Source organism: Nicotiana attenuata, chromosome 5 (genome assembly GCF_001879085.1).
Source record: "Nicotiana attenuata strain UT chromosome 5, NIATTr2, whole genome shotgun sequence".
Classification (NCBI taxonomy): Eukaryota; Viridiplantae; Streptophyta; class Magnoliopsida; order Solanales; family Solanaceae; genus Nicotiana; species Nicotiana attenuata.
Window position 1 is genome coordinate 52,898,918 of NC_031993.1, and position 18,091 is coordinate 52,917,008.

Consider the following 18,091-nt stretch of genomic DNA (forward strand, 5'->3'; position numbering starts at 1 on the left):
AGTTTTGGATCGTGACAACCACAACATGTTTTATCATATGGCTAACTTTTTGTTGCACTTTCTAGAGGGACCCAATATCCACAACAAGAGGTCATGATAGAGTAACAAGAACTAATAAAAGGAACATACCCTAGAAAGTATCGTTTATGAGAGGAAGGACTATTAGATGAGATACACTTCATTACATATTTATACCTCATAAAATCAAAATAAGCAAGAAATTATAAGTTTCGAATTAAACTATAATAGTTCATCTTTGTAAGTTTAGAGGATATCGTATTATCTTAACATCAACAAATGGATCACATGCTATCTACATTGATTATTCACTAAAACTTGCACTTTATTCTTTTATGTATAATTATTTACTCGAAATTTTGTTTTAAAAATATTGATATTATTTTATAAAATCACATACTATGCGACTCCATATACACGTGTCGAGAAACTAATATATTTTGACGGATAAAAAAATCATTTTGATTATTGAGTATTCAGATTTATTAGAGACAGTAAAAAAAACAAACGGACCCTTGGTCGTCCTTTTTTCTGGAAGGGGAAAAAAGAGTAAATGCTCATAAAGAAGGCACTCTATTGCTTCAGAAACGAAGAGAAGATAGTGCACGGCAGTCATGTTTTCAATTTCATCTTCAACAAAGCCAATGGAAGTTGTGAGTTATGCCCATTCTTTGAGTTCTTTTGGACACCCACGTTCTCTCTTCAAATTCAGACCAAGCTTCAGTTCGACTACTTTCATCTCTTTAAAGAAACAGCCCATGAAATCTTTGCAAGGTGAATTTCTTGATGCTGTTACGTTCTGTGTGTTAAAAGACAGAAGATTATCTGTAAAATTTCTGCTTTTGTTGTTGTATTCTTAACTCTGCCTGTCAATTACTAGCCTTTTTCTAACTGTTAGCTCGTTTCTTTCCATTTTTACTTAGATCTTTTTGTGTTTCAAAAAAATGGGGATTTAACCGTCTGCTTTGCTATAATTGAGCCAGGTACAGGAATATATGGTATTATTTATTTAAAGCATAAAAAAAGAGCACCTGAAAGTATGCTATTAGAGTTAGAGTTAGTATTCTATTTGCTAACATAGAATTTGATAGGGTGTCCTAAATTGAATGATAACATTTTTCTTTTCCGTTTTAAATGATTCCAATTCCCAGTTCAGGCTTAAAAAATAGTACAACTGATGTCTAACAAATGGATAACGACTGTCGGAGTAGTAGGCTCCAGCTATTCAAAACTTTAAAATTTAGCTACTACAAATTTCTCATTTGAAAATATTGTTGATATGAGAAATGTAGAAGATTAAAATGGTTGGAGAATGTCTGGTAACCATCAGTTGCCCTTAAAATGGGAATGTCAGATATCCTTAATAGCTCTGATGCCCATGTTGTTTCTGTTGATTAGAAATTATCTCCACGGTTGGTACATCTCTTCTACAGTAAACTTAGCTTGTCTAATCTGTAAAATTTTTGGGTAGAATGCTGAAAATTTTATAGGCTTTGGTGTAACATCCCGTGCTATTACGAATAATCTTAGAGGTAACATTCTAACAATGTGCATATGATGAAGGGGAAGAGGAAAAAGAAAAAGCTTCCATATTGTCTTTGGTTCATTAGAGACTTGTTACTGTCCCTTGCTTATATTAGTGCCTAGAAGTTGCTGTGTGACTAATGTGCAGGCAGAGAAACACATTTATTCTTACTTTTTCTTTGGTATATATTGGGAAAAAAAGGTGTGAAGTTGCAGGCTATATAATTAGCATATATGGCTATAGGTAACTGTACTACATTCCTCATCATTTACGACCAATCACTTATTGAAAATCTTATCTGTATCTTTATAATCATCGAATTTAGTAGTATATCTGGAGGCCAGAGAAAACTAAGCTAATTTGCAGCCTATGACAGTGATATAAGCTACAAGCTTAAAATGATGTAGATCACTTAATTTAGTTGAATGCTTGAAGGAATAAGAATGAAGAAATACGATCAGTGAAGGCAGTCCTGAGTAATAAGAATATTGAGGAGGCATATTTTCCTCGCGTACTCATCTAGAACTAGTAGACTAGAACTCAATTAGAAAGCTGTAACTCAAGAGTGATTCACTTCCACCATGATCCATGACCATTGTTATGGCCTCGTTAGTGTTGCTAAATCCTTGTGCTTAATGGCAGTGAGAGCAGTAGCTGCTCCTGCAGAAGCCACTGCTGGATTTGATGAAATGGTTTCTGGGACCCAGCGTAAGTATTACATGCTAGGCGGTAAAGGAGGAGTTGGGAAGACAAGTTGTGCTGCTTCACTTGCTGTAAAATTTGCAAATAGTGGTCATCCCACTTTAGTAGTTTCAACTGATCCAGCACATTCCTTGAGTGATTCTTTTGCTCAGGTACAACATAGTGTTTTTAATTGAATTTCAGCATATTTCTGAATTGATCTTTTTCGTTTTTGTTTTTGGACTTTCTTTTTGGTTTCCAGTTGACAAGATTCATTCAGTCTGCATGTTCTGTCTGTAGGATTTGACTGGCGGCACTCTAGTTCCAGTTGAAGGACCCTATTCTCCATTATTCGCCCTTGAGGTTGTGAAAAGCCTCTTCCTACTTGTTTTTGGTGATATCCAAGCTTGAATTAGTAATCCAGTATTGCTGTATTCTCCTCGCTGGAGGCCAGGGGTGGGTGTGGCTGGGGGTGCGGTACTGAATTAAATAGTGTCATGTTTGAGGCTCATTTAGAACATTATTGTCAATATGTCAGTTAAATCCTGAAAAGGCAAAGGAAGAGTTTCGAAGTGCAACCCAGACAAGTGAAGGATCTGGTATCAAAGACTTTATGGATGGCATGGGCCTCGGGGTGTTTGCTGAACAGGTAAAAAAATTCCCCTAAATTAAAACAAATATTTGTGAGTTCTCTTCTTTAATAAGAGTGACAGAAATTGGAAAATAAGTCTTTTAGCTAGCCACATAAAGCTTAACTTGCACTTACAAGGAGTAATAAAATTGAAGTCCTTTTCTTTCTGTTTGATTCCCTCTGCTTCCGTACTTGCATGTTTTAGTTTTGACCTTCGATTTTATTTACTAAAGATGGAGTTAATTTCACTTGTTTCACTACTAATCTATTCCTATTCTTGATCTAATACGAGCAAGCTTGGGGAGTTAAAGCTTGGAGAACTGCTGGATACGCCCCCTCCTGGTCTAGACGAAGCCATTGCAATTTCAAAGGTGCCACAACATTCTATACTTTCAGTGGTTGTTCATATTTCTGTGTTAAGTGTTAATATTTTCCTGCAACCTCACTGATTACAGATCTTCTTGCCAGGTTATCCAATTCCTTGAATCACAGGAATACAATATGTTTACTCGTATAGTGTTTGACACAGCCCCGACGGTGAGAACGACATAATATATCCTGTAACAATATTTTGGGAAGACGTTCATAATAGTTATTGGTTCCTCTCAGGGACATACTCTGCGGCTCTTGTCCTTGCCAGATTTCTTAGATAAATCAATTGGAAAGATATTGAAGGTACAAAATCTGTTCAATTTCCTATCTGCTTTTAATTGGAAAAGAAAATTTCATGAATGAGAAAAGATGATATAGAGAGATAATTTTCTCTCTTAGACTTAAGATGATATCATTAAGACACACCCAGTTGATGCAGGTATTTGAGCAATATAACAATAAATAGGAAATATCTTACTTTATCTTGTAATTATTGAGCAATGCAGTCTTCTATCAGAATAGATGTATGTAAAAGCTGGGGTGATATATTTTTTACCATTCTTAAAAGAACTCCCTTCCCCCTCTCGGCTCTTACCACCAAGGTACAGAAGCAAAACCAAGATGGCATACTGTGCGTCAATTAGAATATGGTAACGTTGCATTAACGATATTGGAAGCACAGCTCCTTAATCTCATGCTAGCAGCTCAAGTTATTAAAGACCTTGGAAGCAGAAAGACCTTTGCTATTGTGCTTATAGCTTCTCTTCCAATGTTTTCCGAGAGACCAAAATTACTTGTTTCCTTGGTGATGCTTTTAAATTGTTTGCTGCTTAAAGTTTCTCTTCCTAATTAGAGGCAACTTTTTCATTTATGCTTCTCATTTGGACAGCTTATATCTTTCTGCAATTGAATGAAGGCTCTAATTTTCTTTTTCTCTTCCAGCTGTCCTGTTAACATCATGTTTAAAGTACTACCGATCTGATTCTACTCTGTAATCTCTCTTTTCAGTTGAGACAGAAGATAGCTTCAGCCACTTCAGCAATAAAGTCTGTCTTTGGACAGGAAGGAACGCCCAAGCCAGATGCTGTAAGCTTTACATAGTTAGGAATATGTAGTGTGGGGAGTTAATACGTATAACTCCTGTCAATGTCACATTTCTTCCGTGTGCAGGCAGAAAAGTTAGAGCGGTTAAGGGAGAGGATGATAAAAGTAAGAGAGCTTTTTCGTGACACAACCTCAACGGAATTTGTCATAGTAACAATCCCCACGGTAATGATGTAGTAATATTTGATTTGTCTGGTGTGGTGCGTGTTTCCCTAAGAATCTGCCTGATTGGAATCTGTCCTGTAGATTTCTAGTGTGTTATATATAGCTCTCATGTAAGTTAGTATAAGTCAATGCATCGTTTTATTTTCTAATATCCTTCTAGCTAAATCTTACAGTATAAGCGAGTAATTTGCTTTATATATCTTCTTTCTTTGAGCCAAATTGTTAATATTTCTACCAAAAGCTAACCCACTTACAAGTGAACTCATGTAGCACAAGCATGAGGACTTCTTCTGGAATTGGACAGGTCGGCTGAAGTGGCTTCTCTGGGTTTCCTGACCTTTTCTTTGGGACTCTCCGAAAAACAATAGAAGTGCTCTCAAGCGTCACACTACTTTTTTTTAATAACGATGGTGTCCGAGCCAGCTTGAGTGCACCTTGACTATACCATTCCACCGAGTACTTGTTACTTCTCATCAAACGGTAACTTTGTTCATCAAGGCATACAAATGGGGAGAAATTACCTAGTGTTTTTTTATTTCCACTGGAATATGAACCCTGGTCTCCAAAGTTTGCATCGCGCAACTATTATATTTGATCTCATAGTTGAGCTTCAAACTGTTTCTTCCTATCTTTCTTGAGCCGAGGGTCTATCGAGAACAACCTCTCTAGTAGGGGTAAGGTTTGCGTACACACTGCCCTGCCCAGACCCTACTTGTGGGGCTTCACTAGGTTTGTTGTTATTGTTGTAGTTGAGCTTAAAATTCAAATAAAAAATAGCCGCAGTGTAATTCTTGAATCAGTCTCAATTAAATTTTGTAGCGAGTAATCTAATGGCATGTTGTAGAGTTCAAACATGTTTCTGAATCCAAAAGGATTTCAAGGCAAAGCAGGCAGTTTCCTGTACTGCCCAGAAAAACTAAACTCTAAATTGCTGCACAGAAAACTAAAACCTGTTCTCCTGAATTATCTGCCAACTACAACAAGTCTTTTAAAATTTTGAAAAATTGCCTGAACCTAACTTTTTGGAATATGAAAAGTCTGAAAATAGAAAATGTTATAGAAATACACTTGGTGTAAGCTCTTTAAAGTGCAAAATACCTTGGTTTTGTCGCCACATGAAAAGAAGCGATCTGCTTGTTGACTCATGATTCTCACTGTTTCTCCCATGGGCATCACTGTATGCCCTTTAGGTTATGGCAATTAGTGAATCGTCAAGGTTGTGTGCTTCCTTAAAGAAGGAAGATGTTCCTGTAAAGAGGCTTATTGTTAACCAGATTCTTCCGCCATCAGCCTCAGATTGCAAGTTCTGCGCAATGAAAAGAAAGGTTTGACCATCTTATTCCATCTCAAGGTTTACTGTTTGCCTTTTCATGTTACTGTAGATGAGCTTGGGCCCAAACTTCTAGGTTGACTTGCAACACCATGTACTAGTAATTATGAACTCAAGCTATCTATTATCATATGAGTTGTCTTGCATCACAGCTGATTACTCATATAAATTAATATACATTGATATGTTGCCCGGATACCTATTCTGCGTTTAGTTTTGAAACTGTCTCATTTATCATGTCCAACGTGGTTAAAGCATTGACTTCTCTCCTCTTCAGGCCTTTTTGCCTCGATACTTTTCAATTCATAATTTGCAAATTCCAAGTCTCTTTCTTTTTGCTTTCTTTTTTCTTTTAGTTTATGTGGTTAATTTTCTAGTTTGAAAATTATATTCAAGTTTTCTGCTGTACAGCACAGCTGAAAGGTTACTAATTAGCAACTTCCAGTCTAATGTGATATGCTTACTGAGAATTTTCTCCATGCAGAAGATTACTTTATTTTTCTTTAATATGCATCTGAATTGACACCTTCCTGGACTCTTGGACGTATTTCTAGCTAGGAAAAACTGATGGTTGAAGTATCACAGGATCAAAGTCGTGCTATGGATATGATCCCGAATGACCAAGAGCTCTCTAGCCTGATGTTGGTCCAGGCACCCCTTGTTGATGTTGAGATCAGAGGTGTTCCAGCTCTTCAGTTTTTAGGGGATATTGTGTGGAAATGAAGCAAAAGAACTTCACACTGCATCAACTGATCAGGTACATTCTTGTATAGACATCCATGTTATGCGATTTACCTGTTTATCCATTATGTTACTTGGACTCTAGAAGTTCTAGCGGTATCCAGAAATCCCTTCACTGACATTTTGATAATCTCCGCTGCTTTCTACCTTAGTTGCCTCTGGGGATTAACTGGTGACAGAGAACTATTGCGTTGGATCTTGTCCTTTTCTTCTTTCTTTGGGATGACCGAGATGACATTTCTTTTATCGCATAAACAAAGTATCAACTAAATTATGATATTCTAGAATAGTGAAAGTGTCAATGGCTGAACATATACTACAACCATTATCATTTTCTTTTCCTAATGTCTTTTAGTATAATCTGCATTTTGATTTATACAAGCTTTTTCTGAATGATATAGATGTTGCAGGTGGCATTTGTCAGCGGACTGCATTCATGGACAGTGTTGTCTATTAATGCTCTTGCTCTAACATGTGAACACAAATACATGCAATACAGATGCTTGTTGCTGCTGAGGTACAAGTAAATACTATCTCGTCTACATTGGTATCAAGAAAAATACACAATAGAAGTTGCGTTGTTCGAATGGACGAGCCAACAAAACGAGAATGAAAAGAACAATTATTTCATTTTAGTGAGTTGATATTTGAAATAAAAAAGTGTGGCAAAGCACTACAGTGACAAGTAAACTGGATGTTAGTTACCTGTTAGTAATATTTTTCTTTTTTTTGAAACATAGCGAACTTTGCCTTGCTGTATAAATGAGCTTTACCATGCTTTTTATTTTGTTGATTCCAAAACTGCAAAGAAATTGTCTTTGTGCGCGTATAGATATGCCTCTGCTTTTATATTCTGTCAAACTTGGTTTACTAGTTTCTTCCAATAATCGATAATATACTATAACGCTTGACTTTTACCCAGACCCGTGCCCTCTGCCTCAACCTTTTGCAGAAATTCATTAATGGTAGTTTGGTTGGTTGAAGGTGAGTTCTTGCTTGCATAAAGCCGAATGGATATAGTAAGATCTAATTCAAAAGAATAAAAATTGTATTCACCCATCCAATTTACACGATTTTGTTGAACAGATTTTGATGGTAGATATGCAACATGGACAATCCCCGAGAACCAGATTTAGACAATAAGTTTTCACAGGTATTGTTTGCAAGCAGGGTTTGTATAACCTTTGGTCTATCTCTTTGAAGTTCACTCTTATGAGTACCAAAAAGTGTTTTCAAGTTTTTTGAAGAAACAGAAAAATCATCAAGAAAAATGTGCAGCATATACGATTTCTATCCAATGACGTGAACAGATCTCTCGTTATCTCTCAGGAGATAAAAGTATGATGGAATTTGTACTGCTCTGCCCTGTAATAGGACAGAAGATTTATCGAGATGCATGCAGACCAATTTACTATGTCACCATCGCGCTAACATAGGCCCCACAGGAAATGGCCAAGGTCTTCTTCCACTAATACCAGACTTGGTAGGATCAGGAGAATGTTTTATAGCTCATCTAAGATTTTTAATATGTTGTTGAAGTACAGGCACTTCAAGATTCATCTCATCGCATAGCCATCCGTCCAGTATCAGATTTCAACTTTAGTCACTTAATCCACAGAGGTTCCACATCCCTCCCTTTGTTGTAACTTGTACCAATATCTGCGACACTGACATGGTAACTTCGGAGCTAGATACTCACTGTAGTTGTGATTCCATACCTCTTTGCACACTCTGCCTTACATACTGATGCAAGATAGAGCAATAATACGCCAGCATTTGGCCATCAGATCAACATTTAATCGTGGTCTCTGCACTTTTTTTTGGTTGAGGTCATAAGTTTAAAGAGGTCATAAGTTCGGGAATTCCTGCTTCACAAAGGTTTTTCCCACAGCCACAATTTGCCTTTGGAGGTGCATTCAGATTCCAAAATTTTGGTGTTGTTTATTCATCAGGAACCAGCCCGCCTAACTCTGTTTTCCGTCAAATGCCAAAACCTTGTATATCTGAGTCTCTTGAGATACTGTTACGTTTCCCTGCTAATGCCATAGAAGATTGAACTCATCTTAGCACAATTAATACAATCACTCATGTCCAGAACCTCGCAATCTATGACAGAATATAGAACAGTGAGTCGAGTTTGGGTATTGTAATACTGTTAAAAAGGGTTCGGGTATTATAGCTGATTATGGCAACTAAAAATTCTAATCGGGAGACATGGTTTATAGCTTTGTGCAGCATATGTAATGGCTAATATCATGTATTATCACGTCAAACAGCTAGTTTTAAGTTTTACGACACTTTCTTTCCAAGAACTGAATGCATTTCTAGCCTGCAATTCTTACCCACATTGGGGCCCAACAAAGAACTTTGCCCATGTGACACTTCTTTCATAGTATGTAGTAAACATGGCACCTACAGAGACACTTTTTCCGTTAAGATTTCAGTGATGGCCTCTCTTTCAATGATGACTCACTATTTAAATAGAATTAGGTGTCTCCAAATCTTGAAATCAAAGACTCCCATCTTTTGCTCTTTTCAGGGGTATGAGGGAATGGCAGAGCACTGAAAACTATCCAAACTACTAAGACAGACAAACTTCCCGATAAGAACATGAATTTTTGCCACCTAATCAAACATAAGTGCAGGTTAAACCATTGAGTTCTATCAAATTCAAGGAAGCGGATCTATGAGGTTCAAAAGTATCACTAGACACTCATGTTATTTGAACTCTCAGCAAATTTGAGCTATTCTAATTTGGACATCAAAAATGCAAAATTCAAGATCTATATAATAAGAAACATACCTCCAATTAACAGTCATCTCCATCAAGTTATTTCATGGTGGAAGTAGAGACATCTTAACCAGCCAATAACAGCCAAAATTATGAAGTGGGATATGATAGGCAGTCCAGAAGGGCCAAAATGAAGAGGCTGCACAAAAGCATTCATCTTGAATTGATACTGCAAAAGATGAAAACTGTTAACAGTATGAGCAAAGTATTACAGTTGGAATCATGTCCTTGCAAAGAAGACCTTCTAAGCTTTTACTTCCATCCAACTGCAACCAGGTAGCTTGCCATATCCCTTTTCTTCAACCCCTTTTCTCAACCTCTCAGCATCATCCCACCTTCCCGAGGAAGCATAGATATTTCCTAGAAGAGAAAGATAGCCCGAACTCTCAGGTTCCAACTCCATACAATGCCTGGCTGCAGTCTCCCCAAGCTCTAAGTTGTTATGCAAACTGCAACCGAGAAGCAATGCTCCCCAGACACCAGCATGAGGCCGCACTGGCATGCTGTTGATCAAGCCATGTGCTTCGTCTAACCGCCCTGCCCTACTTAAAAGGTCAACTACTATAGCGTAATGATCAACTGTGGGAGAAAGTCCATACTTTTGCAAGGAGATAAAGCAACGGTATGCTTCTTCTACCATACCAATGTGACTGTAGGCAGTCAATATCCCTGTGATGGTGACTACGTTTGGGTTGATTTCAGCATTCATCATCTCATCAAACAATTTGATAGCATCATCAGCCCTACCATTTATTCCACATCCCAGTATCATTGCAGTATATGCTACCAAATCCTTCTTTTTCAAGCCGTGAAACAGCTTGTAAGCTTTATCGACACTTCCACATTTTGCATACAGGTCGATCAAACTGGTAACCAAGTAGTCATCCATTTGAATTCCAGTTTCATTCATGAAAGACTCAATCCAAGAACCAAACTTCAAATCTCCCAGCTGAGAACAAGCAGAAAGTGCACTTGCCAAGGTCATTTTATCAGGTTGTAAATCTAACTGAAGCATTTCATTGAATAGCTGCAGAGCCTCTTTTGCCTGGCTGTTTTGAGCATAACAAGCTATCATGGCATTATATACAAGTTGATCTTTCTTAATTAATCGTCCAAAGAGTTCCTCAGCAGATTCAACGTCTCCACACATTGAGTATCCAGAAATCAATATGATATATGAAACATTATTCTTTTGGTCCATTGCCTCAAAGAAACTGCGAGCTAATTCTACGTTCCTACAATCTACATATCCGCTGATCATAGCATTCCATGAGGCAGGACTTCTCTCTGGCATCTCTCGAAACAAAGCATATGCTTGCTCCATATTCCCCACCCTCGCATACCCAGAAATGATTATGTTCCAAGAAATGACATCTTTCTCAGGCATTTCATCAAAAACCCTTTGTGCCTTTGCTAAGTCCCCAGATTTTAAATATCCACCTAGTATTGAATTCCATGATACTATATTTTTCCCGACCATCTCACTAAAGATATTATGGGCAAAGTCCATATTACCCACTTTTGAATAAAAATCTACTAGAGCTGTCTGAACATAGACAGCATTACAGAAGCCATACTTGTAAACTTGTGCATGAATAGATATCCCACCAGACCTGTACAAAATCCTAGCACACGCCTTTAAAGCAGATGATACAGCAAAAGTGTTGGGACTAACCCCACATCTCTGCAACGTTCCATATAAATCAATGGCCTCCCTGAATTGACAATGCCGAGAAAAGAAGCGGATGGTGGAAGCAACTGAGAAAACATCTAAATTATGCACATGGATGAGGATTAGCTGAATATACCGTGAGGTATTCCAAGAATAATTGCTTGTAGAGTTAATTATCTGCTGAACTAGTGAGGACTCAAGATTCAAGAGACCGTTAACAAGTATTGCAGCATGGATTTGCTTTGTTTGATTAATAGACAGAGGCTTAGCCAACAAGATCGTAATTTTAGAGGCCAGCATTCAAGGGCGGTTCTAGGGCAAGGAAGGTGAAGCCCTTGCCTTAGCCCCAAAAATATGAACTAATACTATATTATTATATAACATATAATAATATATATTTATTAATAAAAAATCAAATTTTAACTTTTTTATTTTATTTAATAGAGGTCGGATTGAGTTAATATGATAAGAAAAATTTCTCTCATTAAATTAAACAATGTTAATTTTATTTTTTCTTCCTCTGTGTATAATCTTTTTTTATGTTTTTTGTGATTTTACTTTCTAATTTTAGTTTAGATTCTCTGAATTAAATATTTCTTTTTGTTACATTTGATTGATTCATACATCAAAAAGCAAGCTTTTTCGTGTCTCATATTTTTAAATTAAGAAATTCATGAGGCAAGCATCGCAAGGTTCAAAACTCGATGAATAATGGCTCATCTTTTACCATTTTTACCTAATACCATATTTTTATACAGGAAAAGTGTTCAATACCATGATGTGTGCCTAACTCACACATCATGATTTGTACTCTCACCACTAGATCAAAGCCATATACATTTTTTTTGTGTCTCATTATTATGTAAATTTTATGAAAGAAGTTCAAGGATTTTTTAGTATATCTTGATTTTAGGCCATTAGTTCCTTTGAGACCACATGTGTTACTTGAATATATATATATATATATATATATATATATATATATATATATATAATATTATTAGGTGAAGTTAATGACTTTATATTATTTAAAAATATTATATTATAAACAATAATGACGAAAAATTAGCAACATTAACTTTTTTTGGCATGTGTATATACATATGTGAGTTCCAACTTTTAAAAAAATAAGGCCTCTTATAAAATTTTGAATTTAGGCCACTAATTTTATTGAGCTGCCAAGATTATGCACGTGTAATTTTTTGGCTATACCGCATAAAGGAAGCACGTCCAATAGCACTAAATTGAAAGCTGCAAGTTAACGTTAACAAGCTCATCAAACTAGTTTACAACAAAATGCTACTAGGCAAGAGATGCGACCAACTCTAAGCTGCCTGCAAAACTCTTACTGAACCGGCAAAGGAAAAAAGCATACGCCTCAAAAGGATCTTCCATAAGCATAATATAATATATCATATATAGGATGAGTACATACAAGAACCTGTTTCGTAAAAGGCTTGTATTAAATAAGCAATGGTACAATTAGGAAACAAGGGTCCTCTGTTCCATGAGCTAATCTTGATAATGGGTCGATAACCAATTGTTCACATCACCAATAAAACTATCAAGGAAGAAGAAAACGAAAAGATCCAAAAGAAAATATTTAAAACAACCGATTGGAATGAGGAGTTTGAAGGTATCATCGTCGATTCCATGGAAAATAGTAGCAGGGTGGGCGATTCAGTATATCCAGTTTGAGGAATTTGGATTCAAGATAAAGATTATTATAGATTTTTGTCCTTAACTGCCAATTGTTTGACTCAAAAGATATTGCAACCCTTTTTGAGTAAATCAATCAAAGAAAATGATGGGGTAATGATGGGGTAAATCTTAGCTAAGTATAATAATCTCTAGAACCAAGAGGATATACAATGAACACAAAGGATAATCTTTTCCGATCTTGTGAGGATCAATAATTGAGCGTTAGAAAATGCTGATAGAAAAATATTACAATCATTGTTTTGTATTAAAGAGAAGTCGAAAAAAGAGAGAGCCCCCTATACAAAGTTGTTCTCCCCCTATATATAAGGGACAAACCCCTTCTAGATCCTAAAAAGCATACTACGGGGAATATTCGAAGGAATATTCCTAACGCCCCTTATCGAACCCATGTTGAGCTGCGAGGATCTCGCCGCTGGTCGTGTTCGTCAATGGTCGCGGTCGTGGTCGTCCAAATTTGGACCCACACAGTTAGTCCCTCCGCTTGTCGAGGTCGCAACTCGACGCGTCCTTGATAAGCGGACACCGTTCGCCCTTCGTGGAGAAATTTGATTTTATGGAGCGTCACGTCCTGGCCAACAGTTGGGGGTCAATGTGCTTAGCAAAGCATCGGTGCTGTGTCTTATCAGGAAATGACGCCATCTGCCTTTTCATCATCATTATGCGTGTTTTCGAGACTGGGGCAGACGGCTTGTCGCTTCGGTTTTGGTACCAACCTGCAGTCATTTGCCTCGATTCCGGTGCTAGTCTGCTGCTTTTCGCATTAATTCCGCTGCTACCCAATCCTATAAATAGGTGAAGGATTTGTTTTTTTCAAAAACTGTTGGCCTTTTCACTTCCGGTTACTCTTCCTCATTTTTCCGGTTTTCGTTCTCACAGTTTTTCTGCTCCTTCTTCTTTCATTCTTCACCCACAACTTTCTCTGCTACTCTAATATCTTTCCTATCACAACAATGCCTAGAACACATCTATCCCACGAAGGGGTTTCTGAGGCGAACCCGCTGTTCGTGGCTTTCCCCTCCGGTGGTGAGGACACGATGGTGGAAGAGGGGAGCAGTTTTCCTACCGTGGAGGAGTTACTGCCGAGGCACCCCACATCCCGGAGTGACTTCCTCAAAGATCCTCCTCCTACTCCTCCCCCAGTGATCTCTGAAACGGACTAAGCTCATATAGACGCTCTCCTTGCAAAGTATAGTATCCCCGCCCATGTAGATATGGTTTCCGCGGGAATGGACTTCGTGGAAGTCCATAGACCTGGGTACTGTGCCTTTTACGAGTACCCTTTCGTGATTGGTTATTCTTTCCCCCTCCCTCAGCTGGCGGAGGAATTTTGTAGATTCTATCAAGTCTGCCCGGCACAACTCTCACCATACACGCTTAAGGTACTTCTACTGCTGACAAAGTACGCAGAGATGGCGGGGTGTGAGGTGACGGTCCACCATCTCTTGCACCTGTTCTCACCCAGCTTTCATAGGGGCACCATGGTGCACTTGAGACATCGTGGAACGACGGGGCTGGTAGTGGGGACTGAAGACCGAGCAAGCCGTAAGTTTTGGCATAAATACTTCTTTGTCAAAACTGAACACGTTGCCTCCGATCCCGCTAGGTTCCCAGAACGGTGGAACGAGACTCGTAAGTATCGCTACTTGTATTATTCTCTCTTCTCTTCTTCGTTCCTTATAGTTTGTTTGCTTCTTGATTATAGCTACGGGGCGTCCACCCCGCCCTATTGCTGGCATAAAGGATTGGGTAGCTCGTCTGTTGTCCCATGCAGCGGAGACCCGAGATTGGCCTCCTTCGTGAGACGTTATGGCCCCAAGGTTTCATCTGGTAAATATCTTCCTCTACGTCACGTTGTTGGTCATACATCGTTAACTACTGATACGATTCTTCATGATGACAGGTCGAGGAGTTTCCAGGCGGAGGGCCCCAGTTCCTGCATTCCGTTCGGGTGGGGGGGGGGTTGTACTCAACCGCTCCAAATAGAAGGTTCCTCTCGAGATTTGGTCGTGAGGGAAGAGGCCTCTTCTATTCCGAGCCCTCACCTCTTGGATGAATCCTCTAATGGGGATGAGTCATCACTGCGAAAGAAGAGGAGAGTAGAGCTTGTAAAGGGGGTGGCCGTAGACACTAGTGGAAGCCGAATGGATGCGTCGCACACGGCACCCGTACCTACTTTTATGGCCGACGCTATCTTGGCGGTTAGGTCTCCCCAAACGGAAGAAGCTCTCCCAGGAGGTGGCTCGGTGCGCTCCGCAGAGGGTGGCGTATCTTCCAACATTGGAGAGGGCCCGCGTGTTGAGGGCGAGGGCTCAGGTTCGGACGTAGATCTGGTGGACGTTCGTGAATTGTGGAACGCCATACTCATGTAGAGGTCAGGACGGAGGGTTGCGACCGACATATAGTTATCCCCGGAAATTACAACTTGCTGTCAAACTATGAGCAGGTGGCTTCTGCCTTAGCCCCTTTATGTGCTGCCCCCGAAAACGAGGTGCTCAGGACAATGAGCGACGTGGAGTTATCTCGGAGCGTTGCCGGCATGGCTTTGGGGGTGAAGTTTTCTTTTCTTTCTTAACATTTGGGTTTTTGCCGCTATTTCTTGCCTGTATTTCCTTTTAACTTCTTCCTTTATGGCAGACTCTCATCATGGAGACCGAGCGTGAGCGCAGGGAAAGAAAGAGAGCGGCCATCTATGGGAAGATGTCTTCCAAATATCAACATCGCACCAAGCACCGTGCGATGGCCGACATCTATACTCAGGACCCAGACTTCCAATTGTTTCGTGAAGGGCTTAAGCAAAGGGAAGACCAACTGGGGCGCAAGGTCGAAGAGTTGAGGGAGCGGGACGAGGACCTCGTGAAAGCCATCGCCCACAATAGCGAGCTCGAAGCGTCTCTTAAGATGAAGGAGGACGAGCTGGAGTTAAGTAGGGGCATAGTGGCTGAGAACGCCGACTTACATGCAAAAGTGGCCGGTTTGACTGCCGAATTGAGTACGAAGTTAGCGAAAATTGATGAGCTTAGGAGTGAGCTGAATGTGGGTGCTGACAGACTGGCGGCCACTATTTCTGAAGTGGCGGTTTTGGAAGATACCCTCCGTACCTGTAGGTCAGAGCGGGCCAAAGAAGAAGAGGCTTCTGCACTCAAAGTGGCAGGGCTTGAGGGTCGTGTTAAGGAGTTGGAGGCGGAGTTGTCCGTGTTGACCGGGCAGGTGTCTTCGCTGAGCGCGGAGGATGCGAATTGACGCCAGCAACCTTCTACTTCCCGTGCCTTGGCCAAACCTGTCGTGCCTCGCCGTTCATACGAGTTGTGGGTTTATGCTGAGGCCCGGCTCGATGTGTATAAGGCTCTTTTTGCTGAAGGGAGGGCGTCTGAAGCGGAACTTTAGGGTATGCGTGCCGAAGCTCGTTCGGCTCGCGAGGCATGTGGGTACGACCCACGTACGCCTGATGGGGATGAAGTCATCTCTGATGATGCAAACCGCCTTACCTCCGACTCTTGGTATAAAGATGCCTACCCAACCGGGGATGATGTGTAGTTACTTTTTTGTTTCAAGATTTTTGTAAGGGCATGCTTGAGACCGTTGTAAAGATAGGTGTTAGTGACTTTTGCTGTAAATGAAGAAATTGTTTTGTCGTTTTAGTGGTGATCTTTATAATACTTATGGTATCTCGAATACTTGTCGAACTTTTGGGCGGATTTTGCTTTGGGTGAGGTCGAACTCGTACTTTTGTCGATGGCCTTAGCCATTGGGATGTTAGTTTCGATCTAGCATCGAAGTAGGATCCCGTCGTGGTTCGAATGAAGTCGAACTCGTTTTTCATCGATTGCCTTAGCCAGTGGGATGTTACCTTCGATCTGGCGTCGAAGTAGGATCCCGTCGTGGTTCGAGTGAAGTCGAACTCATTTTTCGTCGATGGCCTTAGCCATTGGGATGTTACTTTTGATCTGACGTCGAAGTAGGATCCCGTCGCAGTTCGAGTGAAGTCGAACTCGTTTTTCGTCGATGGCCTTAGCCATTGGGATGTTACCTTCGATCTAACGTCGAAGTAGGATCCCGTCGCAGTTTTAGTGAAGTCGAACTCGTTTTTCATCGATGGCCTTAGCCATTGCGATTTTTCATTCGTACATTGGAGATCATTCGTACATTGGAGATTTTGATTACATTTTCGTAGAAAATACATGTTGACTTTGCTAATACAGTGAATACAGTGGCTTACCTTCGATCTGACGTCGAAGTAGGATTCCGTCGCAGTTCGAGTGAAGTCGAACTCATTTTTCGTCGATGGCCTTAGCCATTGCGATTTTCATTCGTACATTGGAGATCATTCGTACATTGGAGATTTTGATTACATTTCCGTAGAAAGTACATGTCGACTTTGCTAATACAGTGAATACAGTGGCTATCTATGCCTAGTCCCTTCATTACTTGGCCTGGAGATCCTATCACCGGGCGGGGTAATGAACAATACTTCGGGCCTCGAGGCGTCTCCTTTTGCTGCCTCATTAAAAACCTCACCGAGAAAACCCGATTGGGACAAAACCCGGATGAGGGAAAAAGAGTACAGCTTAGGCGGGGCCTCTTTTCAGAAGTCAAAGTATTTGAGGTGGGCAATGTTCCAATTATTTTGTAGTAGTTTTCCTTCCATTGTCTCTAACTGGAATGCTCCCTTGTTTCTTGCGGCCGTGATTTTGTATGGCCCGTCCCAATTTGTTCCTAGTTTTCCTTCATTGGGGTCTCTCGCTGCCTGAGTTTTAGCTTTGAGAACGTTGTCTCCGACCTTGAGTGGTCGTATTTTGGCCTTCTTGTTATAGTACCTTTCTGCTTGTTGCTTTTGGGCTACCATTCTTACGTGAGCCATATATCTTCGCTCTTCGACTTCGTCCAGGTCTTGTAACCTGTTTTCGTCGTTACTTGGTCCGCTCTCATTGGAGTATCTTAGGCTGGGCTCTCCGACTTCGACGGGTATGACTGCATCAGTCCCGTAGACTAATGAATATGGCGTCTCGCCTGTGCTAGTTTTTGGCGTAGTGCGATATGCCCACAGTACTTCTGGCAGTAGTTCGGGCCATAGCCCTTTGGCGTCCTCGAGCTTCTTTTTCAGTATATTCAAAATCGTTTTGTTGGATGATTCGGCTTGGCCATTGCCGGCGGGATGGTAGGGTGTGGAGAGTATTCGTTTGATATGCCATTTCTCGAAAAACTCGGTTGTTTTATTTCCAACAAACTGTGGTCCGTTGTCGCAGCTGATTTCTTTGGGAATGCCGAAATGGCATATTATATTTTTCCATATGAACGCGATAACTTCTTGCTCACGTATTTGAGTGTATGCACCTGCTTCC

At 40.1% G+C, this 18,091-nt stretch overlaps 2 protein-coding genes across 5 annotated transcripts; one reads left to right on the top strand and one right to left on the bottom strand.

Moving 5' to 3' along the window:
* Positions 531–7,396, top strand: LOC109225855 (ATPase ASNA1 homolog). Of its 2 annotated transcripts, none has more exons than XM_019390646.1 (12): positions 531–792; positions 2,186–2,397; positions 2,525–2,587; positions 2,763–2,873; positions 3,152–3,226; positions 3,324–3,392; positions 3,465–3,530; positions 4,236–4,313; positions 4,398–4,496; positions 5,687–5,821; positions 6,412–6,583; positions 6,969–7,396. In XM_019390646.1, the coding sequence occupies exons 1-11, from the start codon at positions 633–635 to the stop codon at positions 6,547–6,549; spliced, it is 1,206 nt and encodes a 401-aa protein (XP_019246191.1). In that variant the 5' UTR covers positions 531–632; the 3' UTR covers positions 6,550–6,583; positions 6,969–7,396. The 2 variants fall into 2 exon arrangements, with proteins under 2 accessions (XP_019246191.1, XP_019246190.1); XM_019390645.1 differs by having other exon boundaries at positions 532–792; positions 6,978–7,396.
* Positions 7,724–11,382, bottom strand: LOC109225853 (pentatricopeptide repeat-containing protein At4g22760). 3 transcript variants are annotated; one of them, XM_019390644.1, is made up of 3 exons: positions 9,571–11,382; positions 9,371–9,497; positions 7,724–8,600 (listed from the first exon to the last, which is right to left on the bottom strand). In XM_019390644.1, exon 1 carries the CDS (start codon positions 11,328–11,330, stop codon positions 9,603–9,605), a length of 1,728 nt encoding a protein of 575 aa, XP_019246189.1. In that variant the 5' UTR covers positions 11,331–11,382; the 3' UTR covers positions 7,724–8,600; positions 9,371–9,497; positions 9,571–9,602. The 3 variants fall into 3 exon arrangements, with proteins under 3 accessions (XP_019246189.1, XP_019246187.1, XP_019246188.1); XM_019390642.1 differs by having other exon boundaries at positions 9,371–11,382; XM_019390643.1 differs by having other exon boundaries at positions 7,724–8,603; positions 9,371–11,382.